This window comes from Trichosurus vulpecula, chromosome 9 (assembly GCF_011100635.1).
Source record: "Trichosurus vulpecula isolate mTriVul1 chromosome 9, mTriVul1.pri, whole genome shotgun sequence".
Lineage (NCBI taxonomy): Eukaryota > Metazoa > Chordata > Mammalia > Diprotodontia > Phalangeridae > Trichosurus > Trichosurus vulpecula.
The window spans coordinates 115,557,889-115,574,148 of record NC_050581.1 but is presented as its reverse complement, the minus strand read 5'-3'; the positions used below and the strand labels follow the sequence as shown (position 1 = coordinate 115,574,148).

The 16,260-nt window shown below is 46.0% G+C and overlaps 1 protein-coding gene across 1 annotated transcript in view; it reads right to left on the bottom strand.

Moving 5' to 3' along the window:
* Positions 1 to 16,260, bottom strand: part of OBSCN (obscurin, cytoskeletal calmodulin and titin-interacting RhoGEF) — a 330,114-nt gene that overhangs the window by 156,056 nt on the left and 157,798 nt on the right. Inside the window, exons 55-60 of the mRNA XM_036739619.1 lie at positions 15,876 to 16,139; positions 11,770 to 12,033; positions 10,648 to 10,911; positions 6,840 to 7,106; positions 5,301 to 5,567; positions 3,506 to 3,772 (exon numbers count right to left, since the gene is read on the bottom strand). Of these exons, the coding sequence (XP_036595514.1) occupies positions 3,506 to 3,772; positions 5,301 to 5,567; positions 6,840 to 7,106; positions 10,648 to 10,911; positions 11,770 to 12,033; positions 15,876 to 16,139 (1,593 nt within the window). The remainder of the gene's footprint in view (positions 1 to 3,505; positions 3,773 to 5,300; positions 5,568 to 6,839; positions 7,107 to 10,647; positions 10,912 to 11,769; positions 12,034 to 15,875; positions 16,140 to 16,260) is intronic.

Sequence of the window (16,260 nt, the reverse complement as noted above, 5' to 3'; positions counted from 1 at the left end):
AGGGATTTTTAACTCTTGATCAAGAAAATAAAGATCTTAGGGCATTTGTGGTATTTTCATTACTGTCATTTCCAAAATGAAAGTTGGTTTTGGGAAGTGAAGAGCTGGTTAAGGGAATGGTACCTGACAATAAGATTGAGATTTCTAGACCATGGTTTAAAATGTAGGAATGGTCAGGGAATGGAGTATACTTCATAAGGGCTGGAAATCTTCCTGGACCCTTAAGAATCTGATTGAGAGTAAACATCAAAAATGAAAGGGGAAGGGGAAGGAGAAAACTGCACACATGGTAAGCCTGAACTGAACAGAAGGAGAAATATAGTAGCACAAAAGGGCAGATTGTTCACAAGAGATAGTATCCAAGAAGTCAGAGGTGTAACTCATGGCCTCAAGTCTCCAAACATAAATGTACAATGTATGGGTAAGAAATGAAGTAACTAAGAGATTTTAACATAAAGGGGCAAATTTGACCTCAGAGATGTCCTTAATGCTTCATGGGATGAAAATTATCATGGGAATATGACTATGGAAAGATATAGGGATAGGGACTGTCCATATGATGTCATTGGCATAGGGAACACCCAGTGGAGGAAAACATTAAGGAAACACCAATTTGGAGAGAGTGGACTTAAAAGTATCTAGAAAAAAGACCCTTCGAGTACTATGGCTTAAAACTCCGCAGAGCAGGGACTCAGTCCAAGAGGGATGGAAGGCTCTTAAAAATGAGATGCTAAAGGCATCAATGTGAAGTGACATCATCAGATCTGCTTTTTAGTAATATCACTTTGGAAGCCATGTGGAGGATGGATTAGAAAGGGGAGAGATTTGAAGCAGAGAGACTAATTACAAGGCAGCTGTAATCATCCAGGAGAGAGGTGATCAGGCCATGTGAGTGGAGACAAAGATACTAATGTCAAAGATGTTACAGACTTTGATTTGACAAGACTTGGCAACCGATTGGATATGAGGGTGAAGGGGACTGAAGAATCTAGGATCACTCTAAGGTCATGAACCTAGGTGATTAGAAGGCTGGTGGGGGTTTGAGAGAAACAAGAAGTTAGGAAGAGGGGCAGACTGGGGGTGGGGTGGGGAGGTAATGATCTCTGATCTGGACATGTTGAATTTAAGATGCCTATAGTAGTTGGTGATGTGGGACTGAAGTTCATGAAACTAGGACTGGATATGTCAATCTGGGAGTGCTCTGCCTAGAGAGTGATCACTCTAGAGCTGATGAGATCACCTAGGGAACACAGAGAGAGAGGAGAGGAGAGTTCAGGTTGGAATCTTGGGGTATATGATACAGCAAAGGGGCTGAAGGAGCAGACAGATGAGCAGAAGGAAGGGAGGGGAGAAGAGGAGGGGAGAGAGAGGGAGAGGAAGGGAGGGAGAGAAGAAGAAGAAGAAGAAGAAGAAGAAGAAGAAGAAGAAGAAGAAGAAGAAGAAGAAGCAGAGGAGGAGGAGGAGGAACAGGTGGAGGAAAAGAAGAGGGGGAGGAGGAGAGAGGAAAGAGAGAAGAAAGGTGGGGGAGAGAAAGAGAGAGAGAGAGAGAGAGAGAGAGAGAGAGAGAGAGAGAGAGAGAGAGAGAGAGAAGAGAGAGCGCAGTCACAAAAACCTAGAAAAGAGACATCCAGGAGAATGTGGTCACTAGTATCAGAGACTCTAGTCAGGTCAGGAAGGATGAGGAAAGAGGAAAGATCATGGGATTTGGCAAGTAAGAGATCATAGGTAACTTTGGAGAGAGCCATTTCAGTTGAATGATGAAGACAGAAGTCTAATTGGAGAGTTGAGAAGAGAGGGAGAGGAGAGGAAGTGGAGGCAGTGAGTGTAGATGGCTTTTCCAGGAATTAAACTATGAAAAGGAAGAAAGCTATGAGACTCTAATAAGTGCAGTCAAGTAAGTTTTTTAAGGATGGAGGAGATTTGGGCATATTTGAAAGCTGCAGGAAAGGAGCCAGTAGACAGGGAGAGACCAAAGATCAGAGGAGAAAGGAAGCTCACTCAAGCACAGAAGCTAGAATGTGGGAGTTTCCTTCTGGTTTCCATAAAGGCAGACCTAGCCAGGATTGCACAGCACACAGCAAGGAGCAGTGAAGGACACTCTTTCATGGGACTTTTTTTCATACCAGAAGGTCCCCCTTTAGAGGGATTGTCATTGTACCCATCATGACATGTGTTAGGGTAAAGCCTCCAGTGAACTGGGACACTTGAAGGATATACACAATTTTCAAAACTTTCCTGGACCACTCCCATGCTTTGTCCTGGCTCTGTTTCTCTATAATCACAGGAGGCAGGAGAAGGTTCATAAATATATATTACAAATCATGCCCCACACCTGCCTCTTGGTTTTTTGTAATTGTCTTTTGTGTCTGCATCTTGCCTCCCCAGCTAACGAGTTACTTGGAAGAAAAGGTTCAGACCTTTTCTGTCTTATATGGAGCAGTTTGGAGAGCTGGGGACAGGAGACTTGGGTTCTAGCTCCAGTTTCTGTGACCGTGGGCAAGTCATTCCTCCCTCTCTGTTCCTTCATCTTTGAAACTGGGATGACAATATTTATGCCAACTCCCACACAGAGCTGTGAAGTAAGTGCTGTGAGTAGAAATGTGTTCTAGAAACAGAGATTACTATTATTATTATACATTCATTCCTCATTGCGCCTCATTAGGGCAGGACACAGAGGAGAAGCATTTCTTAGGCACCTCCTACAGCCTGCCAGCTACAGTGCTAAGCACTTTATAAATATTATCTCATTGATTCCTCACAACAGCCCTGGGAGATAGGTGCTATTATTATCCACATTTTATAGTTGAGGAAAGTTAGGCAGACAGAGGTTAACTGACTTATCCAGGGTCACACAGCCAGTAAGTGTCTGAGATAGGCTTTGAACTCGGGTTTTCCCCACTCCAGGCCCAGCACCCTATTCACTACACCATACAGCAGGGACTCCATAAATAATTGTTTGGTGACATGGCAGACTAAAGAGACAGCATAGTGTGGTGGAAAGAGAATTTCACTGAGCCAGGAGATTTGAGGTCAGGGCCCCACTCAGCTGCTGGCTAGATGTGAAACCTGTTTCTTCATTTCTAAAATGGTAATGGTGGTGGTTGAAAACATTCTCTGGTCTCTGGTCCCTTCTATAGCTAACATTCTCTGTTCTCTGGTCTCTTCTTTATCTAACATTCTCTGCTCTCTTGTCCCTTCCAGCTCTGACATTCTATGTTCTAAGATGTTTTTCAGCTTTGACATTCTGTCTTTTTAAGGTCCCACCCTGGCTTCAACATTCTATGCCCTCAGATCCCTTCCAGCTCTAATATTCTATGTTCTAAGATGCTTTACAGCTTTGACATTCTGTCTTTTGACGGTCCCACCTGGCTCTAACATTCTACACCCTCAGGTCCCTTCTACCCTGCCCTTCCATGTCCTCAAGTCTTTTCCAGCTCTGACCTTCTAAGATTAGTGGCCCCTTCATGTACCCTTCTAGGGTGCTCCTAGAAGAAGTGGAATTTACCTTTCACCTTGACTGTAGCCAGGGTCTTCTGATCACCTGCCACACAGGCATACTCGCCAGTGTCCTTGGCCTCCAGTCCATGTATCAGAAGCTCACAGACACTTCCCTCCTTCCTCATCTCATACTTGGAACCAGACCGGAGCAGTTCACCCTCCTTCCTCCACTCAACAGTGGTCTGGGCCATGCTCAGCTCACAGTGCAGTCGGGCTGTACTGCCTTCCTCCAGCTCTTCACTATGCAGCCGGGTCTTGAACTTGGGCTTGGGGGCTATGGGGTGAGGCATGGGGGAGGGGTACTTAGAAGTAGTAAGATAGAGGCTTCTTGAGGCCGTGTAGTGATCCCAGTCACCCACTGGATCAACCTAAAACTTCCCAGCCTGGCCTCTCAAGGTTCCCCGGTCAACTGTCATCTCACCTTTACCCTGTGCTGGCTTCTCCCCTTTACCTGTCATTTGTCTTCTTGCAAATAACTTGCTAACTCACCCCACAACCTCCCACCTGAAATACCATGCTCCTTACCTTCCATCAAGAGTTCACCTGAAACTCACCTCCTCCAGGGAGCCTTCTGGATTGACTCCCTTCCTGTGCGCTCATTCCTTTAGTTTACCTCCATCAAGTACTAAGGGGCTTGGAGTGTATACTAAGAGTCTAAGGATTCAGAATCTTGACAATGTGGGTTTTTCCCACTAGTGACATTAAGCACAATCCCTCCACATCTTAGTAGATGATTCTTAATTAGTTGCCACAAGCAGACTAAGTTCTTTCCACGGTGGCCAACCCTCTGGAGGGATGACAAGTCCCTCCATACATAATCAGGCTGGTCCTCAGACAGCAGAAGCAGTCTACCTTTGGGCTGGGACTGAATTCTCATCCTGCTTTCTAAAACCTGATGGCACAGTCTTTCAGCGCCTAAGGTCCGCTCCATGCCAAATCAAAGTGCCAGAGGAGGATGGCAGTGGAGGGATGCTGGGTTCTGCTTTATGTGTTCATGTTGGTGCTTTGGAACAGATAGCAGGCTGTGTCTCTTCTATTCACTTTGCATTCCAGTTAGATTGTAGGGCTCTCGAGGGCAAAGTTCTTGCCTTCTATATCTACTGCGTGGCTGGGGCTTCTATTCTCCCCACTGTGCTAGGTGCCATTCAGCCCTGAGACTAGTATGCACTCAGCGTTTCAGTACTGCACAGTATTCAAGAAACAGTCATTCGAATAGCTCCAAAAGCAGCATGTAAACCAATGGGAAGGCAGGACTTTTATTTGATCAAATTTGATTTTCCCACCCTTGTCATGACCCAGAGCCTAGTACTGGGCAAGTTACATTAAGTCTCTGTTCCTTCTCCTGTAAAATAAGGGATCTGGATTATGGGGTTGCTAATTTGGATCCTTTCTAGCCTTGGTGTTTTGGGATTACTAGAATTTTGTGATTTATTCAAAACTTTCAAGAAATCTCTGTTTTGAAAATGGAACTATGCCTGCAGTGTAACTTGTCCTCTAGCACTGAGGATAAAGTGATTGAAAGTGGGTAGGGTTCACCTAGAAAGGCCTTCTGGGAAAAGTGATTTGGGCTGATTTGATTGGAGAGGTGGGCAGACTGGTAGACCCACTCCTATAGGTAGAGATAGGATGGACAGACATGAATTGGAAGTAAGGGTGGTGGGGCCATGGAAAACCCTATCCTCATCACCGATTCTAATGTATGTCTCAGGGGTGAGAATAAGCATAGGTTAGTGATGAGGATTAGAGACATGTGGATCAGAGGGAGGAGGAGGGAGAAGATACCAGAGAGCTATCATGCTCACCATTCACTGTAAGGGTGGCAGTGGTCTGCTGGTCCCCCGTATCACATGTGTAGTCGCCCGTGTCCTCCTGCTCAGCATCATGGATGAGGAGCTCGGCCGTGGTCCCCTTGACCACCATCTCATATTTGGCGCAGGGGAATAGCTGTACCGCTCCCTTCCTCCACTCCACGCTCGCGTCCTCCTTGCTGACCTCACAGTGCAGCCGCACGGTGGAGCCCACCTCCCCATCCTGGGCCCGCAGCTTCTTATGGAACACCACAGGCAGGGCTACAAGGGTGGAGGGGATGATGCCAAGACTGGGGATTGCTCTTCCGGGGGCTCAGAAAGAAGGCTCACCCTTGTGATCTCAGAGTCTTTCAGTTGTTACCCACAGTGCTGCAGATCCCATTAGCCATCCCCAGAGCTCTGGAAACCTCCCCTCACCAAACACACCACAGAGACCTCATTTTCTCAAAGTCTCAACCCACTTTTCACCTCTCAAATCATCTACTAGAAAACAGATGATTTGCATTCATTAGAATGTGAGCTCCTTGAGGGCAGGGGTTGCTTCTGCATTTCTTTGTAGTCCCAGTACCTAGGATAGTGCTGGCACTAAGAATTTAATGAATATTTATTGATCAATAGGACTGCTTGATCTCCTACCAGTCAAGCTGGTCCTAAATAATTCTTCCTCATCCAGGAAGTTTTCCTGGGTTGACTGGACATCAAATGCCATATTCTCATGGCTGTAGACACCTACATAAGTACTTGCTGAATTGATTTGAGTAGAACAGAATAGAATGCTGAGCTGTCTGGAATTCCTATAACTGCTCTCTGTAAGGGATGCACATATCTATACACTTATCTACTTTCCTTTGTAGGTAACTCCTGCTCCTCCATGGAAGTCCTTTCTCCCCTCTGATCGCAGGCTCCCTAAGAGTGAACTCCTTCCTGCCTTTAGAATCTTCTTACCTCTCCTTCCTCCCCCTCCCCCAAACTTTGAAATCCAGTGGCACTGACCTTGATGTTCCTACATACAACGCTCTATCTCCTGATTCCAGGCATTTCCCATGGCTGTCCCTCACACCTGGAACTCTTTCCCTCTTCATCTCTACATCCTGGCTTTTGTACCCTGGTTTCCTTCGAGTTTCAGCTAAAATCCCACTTTCTGCAGGAAGCCTTTCCTAGTCCCCCTTAAAGCTAGTGCCTTCCCTCTGAGAAGTGTTCTCCATTAAAAAAAAATCTTGTTGATACATAGTTGTTTGTCTGTTTTCTCCCCCATTAGACTGTGAGCTCCTGGAGGACAGGGACTGGGTTTTGCTTTTCTTTGTATCCTCAGTACACAGTGCCTGATACATAGTAGGCACTTAATAAATGCTTGCTAACTTTATTTAACTTGAACTGGGGGCTGCCACCTCTCTCCAGTCCAAATGCTCGTACACACTGGCACTCCCATCCCTTCCTTCTTCCATGTCACCCTCTTCCACCCAGATGCCCTGAACAGGGTCTAGTGTGCTAGGTCTGATTGTCTCTTGGCCACAGCCGGCTAGCCGTACTCACCTTTGACAGTCAGGGTGGCGCTGGTGGTCTGGTCACCACAATCACAACTGTAGTCACCTGTGTCCTCCAGCTGCAGGTGGCTGATCAGCAACTCAGCAATACAGCCCCTCTGGCGTACCTGGATCCTCTCGTCGGCCTGAATCTCCAGGCCACCTTTGCTCCAGATCACTGGGGCTTCAGGCTTAGAGAGTTCACACCGAAGGGTAGCTGTCCCACCCTCCTCAGCCTGCTGGCTCTTCAGGGGTTTCCGGAACACCACCGTTTGGGCTGCAGGTAGGAGGAGCAGGGTAGAGGGATCAGTGTATCTCACTCTCAGAACAGGAAATTTATTCCACTGAGGTCTGGAGAGAAAACTAAAGGTTTTATTTAGCCCAGATCCTATTCACCTAGTGACTTTGGGCCAGTCACTTCTATCTGGGCTTGAGTTTCTTTTTCTGTAAATTTGGGGAAGGGGAGGGGAAGAGTAGAATTCATAGGGTCATAGAGTTGAAAGGAGGGCAGCTAGGTGGCACAGTGGATACAATACTGGACCTGGAATCAGGAAGCCTTCTCTTTAGTTCAAATCCAGCTTCAGACATGGACTAGCTGTGTGACCCTGGGTAACTCACTTAACGCTGTTTGCCCCAGTTTCCTCATCTGTAAAATGAACTGGAGAAGGAAATGGCAAACCACTCCAGTATCTTTGCCAAGAAAACCCCCAAAGTGGTCACATAGAGTTAGAAATGACTTAAAAAAGACTACACAAGAACAAGAGAGTTGAAATGGGCCTTATAGATCCTCTCATACGACGCCCTCATTTTAAAGATGAGGAGACAAGAAGTAAGTAGCACAGCTAAGAACTGAACTCTCATCCTCTGATTCCAAATGCAGGGCTTTTACTACTGCCACAACATGAATAATCTCTGCCCTTGTCCCCACCTGAGTAAGTCCTGTCTGGGATTGCCATCATCCTCTACTGCCCAAGATTTCCTATTCAATCATGAGCTAATCCTACACATACATCTAAGCAGAACACTGGCATTTGTTTGGTAACAATTTCTAGAGAATTTTGTTTAAAAAACACTTTCTTCACAACATCCAATTGTGGTTACAATATAATTATTCCCATTCTGCAGATGAGAAGATTGAGGCCCAAAGGTTTGCTAAAGGTCACATATCAAATAAGTGATTCAGGATTTGAACCCAGGTATTCTTGAGTTCAAGTTAAGGCAAAGGACTCTCTCCACCATACCCAAATCTATTTCTATGTACCATTCACAATCAGCGTCACTGTGGTTCTCTCCTTTCCGCACACACATGTATAGTCTCCAGCATCCTCCATGTTCAACCTGTGGATCACCAGCTCACACACAGCCCCATCCTGCCTCAGTCTGTATCGGTCACTGTCTTGAAGCATCTGTGATCCCTTTCTCCACTCTACAGGGGCTGCCTTGTTCAGTTCACAGCGCAGTGTGGCCATGGTCCCTTCTGTGGCTTCTGTGATGTGGAGTTCTTCTGTGAACTTGTTGGGGAGGGCTGGGAAATGGTCAGACAGATGTGGATAATGTGAGCCTCCTCTGAGGTCAGGGAGCAAGTGGCCAAGAGCCACCTTTGAATGGAAAACACAAAGGGAGCATCTGAGGACCAAGCAGTGGGGATAACAGGCAAGGAATGAGCTTTAAACATGTCTAGCTTTTGGGCATTGGGAATATAGGAAGGTGACAGCATAGAGAGTCATGGATGGGGACAGCAAGACATTCAATGACATATATGGGGTGGGGCCCCAAGACAATGCTAGAGATGACAAGACATAGAGAACACAAGTTCAGAGGTAGGAAGATTCATAGGTAGAAGAGACAGGATTACTAAAAGCCGGAGAGGATGTAAACAGGAAATGTTATTGACCTGGGGTCTTCTCTTGGGTCAGCCAGGAGTGGCAAAGGTATTATGGGTAGGGAGCAAATAAAACAGAGGAAATATAGGAAGGAGGCAAGATACAAAGAGACACATGGAAAAGACGAGAGAAGCAATGGTATGGAGAACATGGAAGCCACTGGACTGGGGGACAAAGTAACAATGAAATGAAGGCAGAGGCAGATTTTCCCCCACATCCTCTTTACCCTTGACAGTCAGAATCGCTGTGGTGTTCTCCTCTCCACACACACAGGTGTAGTCTCCAGCATCATCCATGTCTAGCCTATGGATTACCAGCTCACACATAGCTCCATCCTGCCTTGGGCTGTATCTGTCACTGGCTCGAAGCTTCTCTGGCCCCTTCCTCCACTCCACAGGGGCTACCTTGCTCAGTTCACACCTCAGGGTGACTTTATTCCCCTCTGTGGCTTCAACAGCACCCAGAACCTGTGTGAACTGGGCAGGAAGGGCTGGACAGACACGTAATGGAAAACATGAGATTCCGCAGAGGGCAATGAGCAGGTGAACATAAACAACAAAAAGGGAAAACAGAAAAGGAGAGAGGGTAGGTACTGAGCACAAGACTCTGAGATTTGGACAAGGACATTTCCTTCTGAGAACAACCTGTTGGGTTGGCACAGAGCAGCTGAAAAATAATACTAAAGGAACATGACAAAAAACACAACACAAGAGGAGAGAATCAATGGGCATGGACGGGTGGGGGTGAGCAACAAGGCATCAAAAAGGACAGGCAACCAAACCACAGGCTCATTCCCCCACATCATTTTTACCCTTGACAATCAAGGTCGCCTGGGTCTTCTCCTCTCCACACATACAGGTGTAGTCTCCAGCATCATCCATGTCCAGTCTGTGAATCACCAACTCACACACAGCCCCATCCTGCCTTGGGCTGTATCTGTCACTGGCTTGAAGCTTCTCTGGCCCCTTCCTCCAAATCACCGGGGCTGCCTTACTCAACTCACAGTGTAGAGTGACCATGGACCCTTCAGTGGCCTCAGTCTTCTGTAGAAATTTTGTGAACTTGGCAGGTAGGGCTGAGAAAAGGTCAGACAGATATAGAGAACATGAGATTCCCTGGAGGGGAAAGGATGGCTGGACATGAACACAATGAAGGGGAAAACAGAAAGATGGAGAGAATAAAACATGAGGATGAGTTAATGATGAAGCCTTCACTTGGCTCAGTAGACTGAGGAGTGACAGAGAAGCAGGGTGATAGAATCAAAAAAGAGAGAAGATGTAGGAATGAGACATCATAGATGGCCTGAACTCAGGACAAGGCAACACTGGACAGACAACCAAACAAGGAGGTGATTTTCCCACACATGGTCTTTACCTTTGACAGTCAAAGTCGCCTTGGTCTTCTCTTTTCCACACACACAGGTGTAGTCTCCAGCATCATCCATGTCCAGTCTGTGAATCACCAGCTCACACACAGCCCCATTCTGCCTTGGGCTGTATCTGTCACTGGCTTGAAGCTTCTCTGGCCCCTTCCTCCACTCCACAGGGGCTGCTTTACTCAGCTCACAGTATAGAGTGACCACAGACCCTTCTGTGGCTTCAGTCTTCTGTAGAACTTTTGTGAACTTGGCAGGTAGGGCTGAGAAAGGGTCAGACAGACGTAGGGAACATGAGACTCCCTGTAGGTCAGGGGGTGGCTAGACATAGACTCAATGGATGGGAAAACAAAGATGGAGGAATAGGAAATGGGAATGAGTTATGAATGGAGCCTTCCCTTGGTCTAGCAGACTGAGGAATCATAGAGGAGCTATGAAACAGGGCCAAAGAAAGGAGCAGACATCAAAAGGAGACATAACTGATGGCCTGAACTCAGGGACAAGGCAATGCTGGACACACAACTGAACAATGAGGTGATTTTCCAACACATGGTCTTTACCCTTGACAGTCAAGGTCGCTTTGGTCTTCTCTTCTCCACACACACAGGTGTAGTCTCCAGCATCATCCATGTCTAGTCTGTGAATCACCAGCTCACACACAGCCCCATCTTGCCTTGGACTGTATCTGTCACTGGCTTGAAGCTTCTCTGGCCCCTTCCTCCAAACCACCGGGGCTGCCTTACTCAACTCACAGTGTAGAGTGACCACAGACCCTTCTGTGGCTTCAGTCTTCTGAAGAACTTTTGTGAACTTGGCAGGCAGGGCTGAGAAAGGGTCAGACAGACATAGAGAACATTAGACTCCCTGTAGGTCAGGGGTGGCTAGACATAGACTCAATGGAGGGGAAAACAAAGATGGTGGAATAGGAAATGGGAATGAGTTATGGATGGAGACTTCTCTTGGTCTAGCAGGATGAGGAGTAATAGAGGAGCTACGACAAAGGGCCAAAGAAAGGAGCAGACATCAAAAGGAGACATAACTGATGGCCTGAATTCAGTACAAGGCAATGCTGGACACACAACTGAACAATGAGGTGATTTTCCCACACATCAACTTTACCCTTGACAGTCAAGGTTGCCTTGGTCTTCTCTTCTCCACATACGCAGGTGTAGTCTCCTGCATCATCCATGTCTAGTCTGTGGATCACCAGATCACACACAGCCCCATCTTGCCTTGGACTGTATCTGTCACTGGCTTGAAGCCTCTCTGGCCCCTTCCTCCAAACCACCGGGGCTGCCTTACTCAACTCACAGTGTAGAGTGACCATGGACCCTTCTGTGGCCTCAGTCTTCTGTAGAACTTTTGTGAACTTGGCAGGTAGGGCTGAGAAAAGGTCAGACAGATACAGAGAACATGAGATTCCCTGGAAGGAAAAGGATGGCTGGACATGAACTCAATGAAGGGGAAAACAAAATGATGGAGAGAATAAAACATGAGAATGAGTTAATGATGAAGCCTTCACTTGGTTCAGTACACTGAGGAGTGACAGAGAAGCAGAGTGATAGAACCAAAAAAGAGAGAAGATGTAGGAATGAGACATCATAGATGGCCTGAACTCAGGACAAGGCAATGCTAGACAGACAACCAAACAAGGAGGTGATTTTCCCACACGTGGTCTTTACCCTTGACAGTCAAGGTCCCCTTTGTCTTTTCTTCTCCACACACACAGGTATAGTCTCCAGCATCATCCATATTCAGTCTGTGAATCACCAGCTCACACACAGCCCCATCCTGCATTGGACTGTATCTGTCACTGGCCTGAAGCTTCTCTGGCCCCTTCCTCCACTCCACAGGGGCTGCCTTACTCAGCTCACAATGCAGTGTTGCTGTGGCCCCTTCATTAGCCTCTATGCTCCACAGACCTTTTGTGAATTGGGCAGGCAAAGCTGAGAAAGGAGAGATACAAAGAACCTACCTCAGCATTGCCCATTCAGGGGCACTTGAATTTTCTCACCATTTCCTCTATGGCGCCCAGATGGGACTGGTCCAGCCAACCAGCTGGAACTCCAACAGCTCAAGGAGGCCAGACATGGTGGACCAGGAGACATAATGAATAACCCACCTCATATCATAAGACATTACCTGAGGGTATGCTACACTAGAAAGGGGAGCTGTAAGGATAGATAAAGTCAGGGTAAATCAATCTTAGTGTCATCTTTCTGGTTAATAGACTGGAAAAAAAAAACAATCAAGAGACAGTATGGAAGAAACAAGTGATATGTCTACCTTTCGAGACACTTTTCATAGTTGGTATCCTTGTGGTCTTCCCTTCTCACACATGTCAATCTCTAAGGTTAACCATGTCCACTCTATGGATGGCCAACTCACACAGAGCTTTACCCTATTACAGCCCCTCGGGGTTGGAAGGGGCCTCCAAATCCATCTCAATCCATTTTTGTATCCTCTATATTATCTCTGACAAAGGGTCCTCCAGCCTCTGTTGGATGACTCCCACCAATGGAGAGCTCACTACCTCCCAAGGCATCCTATTCTACTTTCACACAGCTCTGACTGTTCTCAAATTTTGCTTTGCACTGAACCAAAACCCATCTTTGCAGCTTCCCTCACCACTTTTAGCTCTGCCCAATGAGATCAAAAAGAACAAACCTAGTCCCTCTTCTACATTCTTCAAACACTTGAAGACAAAGGCCATTTCTCCCTTAACTTTTTCCCTCTCTAAGCTAAATATTCCATTTGTAGTTGTTAAGTCATATCCAACTCTTTGTGGAAATTTTTGAGGTTTTTTTGGCAAAGATACTGAAGCAATTTGCTATTTTCTTCTCCAGATGAGGAAACTGAGGCAAATAGGGTTAAGGGAGTTGCCCAGAGTCACACAGCTAGTAAGTGTCTGAGGCTGGGTTTGAACTCAGGAAGAGAAATCTTCCTGACTCCAGGCCTGGAATGCCATTTATTGCACCACCTAGTTGCCCCCAAACATTCCTAAATTCTGTAATTATCCTTCTATGGCATGGCCTCCAGTCCTGTCATCATCCTGATAACTCTACTCATGGCTCTGCTCATAAATATCCTTCCTAAAAAGGGACTTCTCCATCAGAACTCAGAAGAACACTCCATATATGGCCTGACAGGGGCAGAGCTTTTTCATATGAATTATTGTACATCCTTGTCTCATCCAGGGTGGCTAGGTGGTGCAGTAGATAGAGTGCTAGGCCGTAAGTCAGGAAGACTTATCGTGAGTTCAAATCTAGCCTCAGACACTTACTAGCTGTGTGACCCTGGGCAAGTCACTTAACCATGTTTGCCTCAGTTTATCCTCTGTAAAATGAGCTAGAGAAGCAAATGGCAAACCATTCCAGTGTCTTTACTGAGAAAACTCCACTGGGGTCACAGAGAGTTGGATATGCCTGAAAATGACTGAACATATCAACATATCATCATTGTCTCACCCATCCTGTACTCATGCACTTGAACTTTTAGACCAATGGAGAAGATTTTACATAATTAGACTCTGTTAAAATTCATTTTAATAAATTTGCCCATCATTGTGGCTTCTCAAGAACTATTTAGACTCCGATTATATTCTAAGGATGCTTTTTTATCCCACCCACCTTCATTCCATCTGCAGACATGATGGGCATACTTTATATGGCTTTATTTAAGTTACTGATTAAAAATTATGAACAGCATAAGGCTAAATAAACTCAAATTCCTGTAGTTCTCCACAATAGATGTCTCCAGGTTAACACCAAACCATGATCATAAGAGATCACAGATTTGCCTATGGAAATGAATGTTGAAAACTGCAAATAAATAAATAATTTTTTTAAAAATCACAGATTTAGAGCTGGAAGGGATTTTACTGATCATCTAGTCCAATGCTAATGAAGAAACTGAGGTGCAGATTGGATGACTCACTCCAATCCCCAGGTAGTAAGGAGCAGAGTCAGGATTTGAACTCAGGTCTTCTGACCCTAAATCCAAAGCCCTTTCCATTAACCCACACTGCCTTCCTACTTTTACAAGATCTTAGACACCTTCATTATTCTAACACTTAGCTCCCATTTCCTCAGCATTGTGGGTGGCTGCTCCGGCCTCTAACTTCACAACCTCAGGTGTTGCAAGGAAAGACTCTTCCAACAATTAGAACTGTCCGAAAGTGGAGGTGGTTGCCTTGGGTAAGGGTCATCAAAAGTCTTCAAGCAGAAGCTGCATGACTACTTGTTGAGAAGATCATAGAGGGGATCCTTGTTTGGGTGTAAATGCTAGTCGATGGCTTCTGTGACCCCTTCCAGCCCTGAGGTTCTGAGATTCGGCAAGGACAGGATTCTGATTTCTGCACACAGTGCAGCCCCTTCTGAGGTCCCCACCAGGGATTATGTGAGGCTCAAATGAGATAATGGATAGAAAGCACTTTGCACATCTTAAATTGCTGTAGGAATGTCAAGTATCATTATCACCATTATCATCATCATCATCATCACGACCACCACCACCACCACCACCATCATCAATTATCCTATAGTCACCAGGCCACCCATTTGTTGATGACTTCATTCCCTAAGGCTTCTACTTCACTTCTGCTCAGCTTAAGAAATGTTTATGGAGCAATACAAGGGCTTGCTGGTAAAGGGTTAACAATCAGGCTCTGGAGGCAGTTGGGAGAGGGGGGAAGGAATGCACTTGCTTTTAAGTTTACCCTTCAATAACAGCATTTCTTAATTCTTGATAATACACAAAATAATAAATCAAGCTGTGATTTGTAACAATCATCAATTTCTGAGGCATAAATGCTCACATTTAAATTTTAACAATCTTTAAGACCATTAAAGCTGACTGTAGCCCACACCTGGTATATTTCCTCAGATATCAACTTTCAGGCAAGGCTAACAGTTTGTCAGACAGGCACAAAAATCCAAGACTCTCCAGAGAGTCAAGGAGGATGGGATTGTAACACAGCATGTATGTAAATGGACAGGATAACAAAAAAGGGGAGAATAATAAAATTGGGACCATGTCATTGATCTTCTCATGAGTAAGGCTGCTGAGAGACCACAGAATAGTTAGGAAAACAGGGAGAAAGGACATGGAAGTAGTATAGCACAGTTTGAGATGAAGACAGATCACAATATGGCTTTGGTAGATAACACAACAAGGAAAGGCAGGACAGAATACCAAAAGGAGGTGATTTTCCCACACATCATCTTTACCCTTGACAGTCAAGGTTGCCTTGGTCTTCTCTTCTCCACACACACAGGTGTAGTCTCCAGCATCATCCGTGTCCACTCTGTGGATCACCAGCTCACACACAACCCCATCCTGCCTTGGGCTGTATCTGTCACTGGCTTGAAGCCTCTCTGGCCCCTTCCTCCAAACCACCGGGGCTGCCTTACTCAACTCACAGTGTAGAGTGACCACGGACCCTTCTGTAGCTTCAGTCTTCTGTAGAACTTTTGTGAACTTGGCAGGCAGGGCTGAGAAAGGGTCAGACAGATGTAGGGAACATGAGACTCCCTGTAGGTCAGGGGTGGCTAGACATAGACTCAATGGATGGGAAAACAAAGATGGAGGAATAGGAAATGGGAATGAGTTATGAATGGAACCTTCCCTTGGTCTAGCAGACTGAGGAATCATAGAGGAGCTATGAAACAGGGCCAAAGAAAGGAGCGGACATCAAAAGGAGACATAACTGATGGCCTGAACTCAGGGACAAGGCAATGCTGGACACACAACTGAACAATGAGGTGATTTTTCCACACATCAACTTTACCCTTGACAGTCAAGGTCGCTTTGGTCTTCTCTTCTCCACACACACAGGTATAGTCTCCAGTATCATCCATGTCCAGTCTGTGAATCACCAGCTCACACACAGCCCCATTCTGCCTTGGGCTGTATCTGTCACTGGCCTGAAGCTTCTCTGGCCCCTTCCTCCACTCCACAGGGGCTGCCTTACTCAACTCACAGTGTAGAGTGACCATGGACCCTTCTGTGGCCTCAGTCTTCTGTAGAAATTTTGTGAACTTGGCAGGTAGGGCTGAGAAAAGGTCAGACAGATACAGAGAACATGAGATTCCCTGGAGGGAAAAGGATGGCTGGACATGAACTCAATGAAGGGGAAAACAAAATGAGGGAGAGCATAAAACATGAGAATGAGT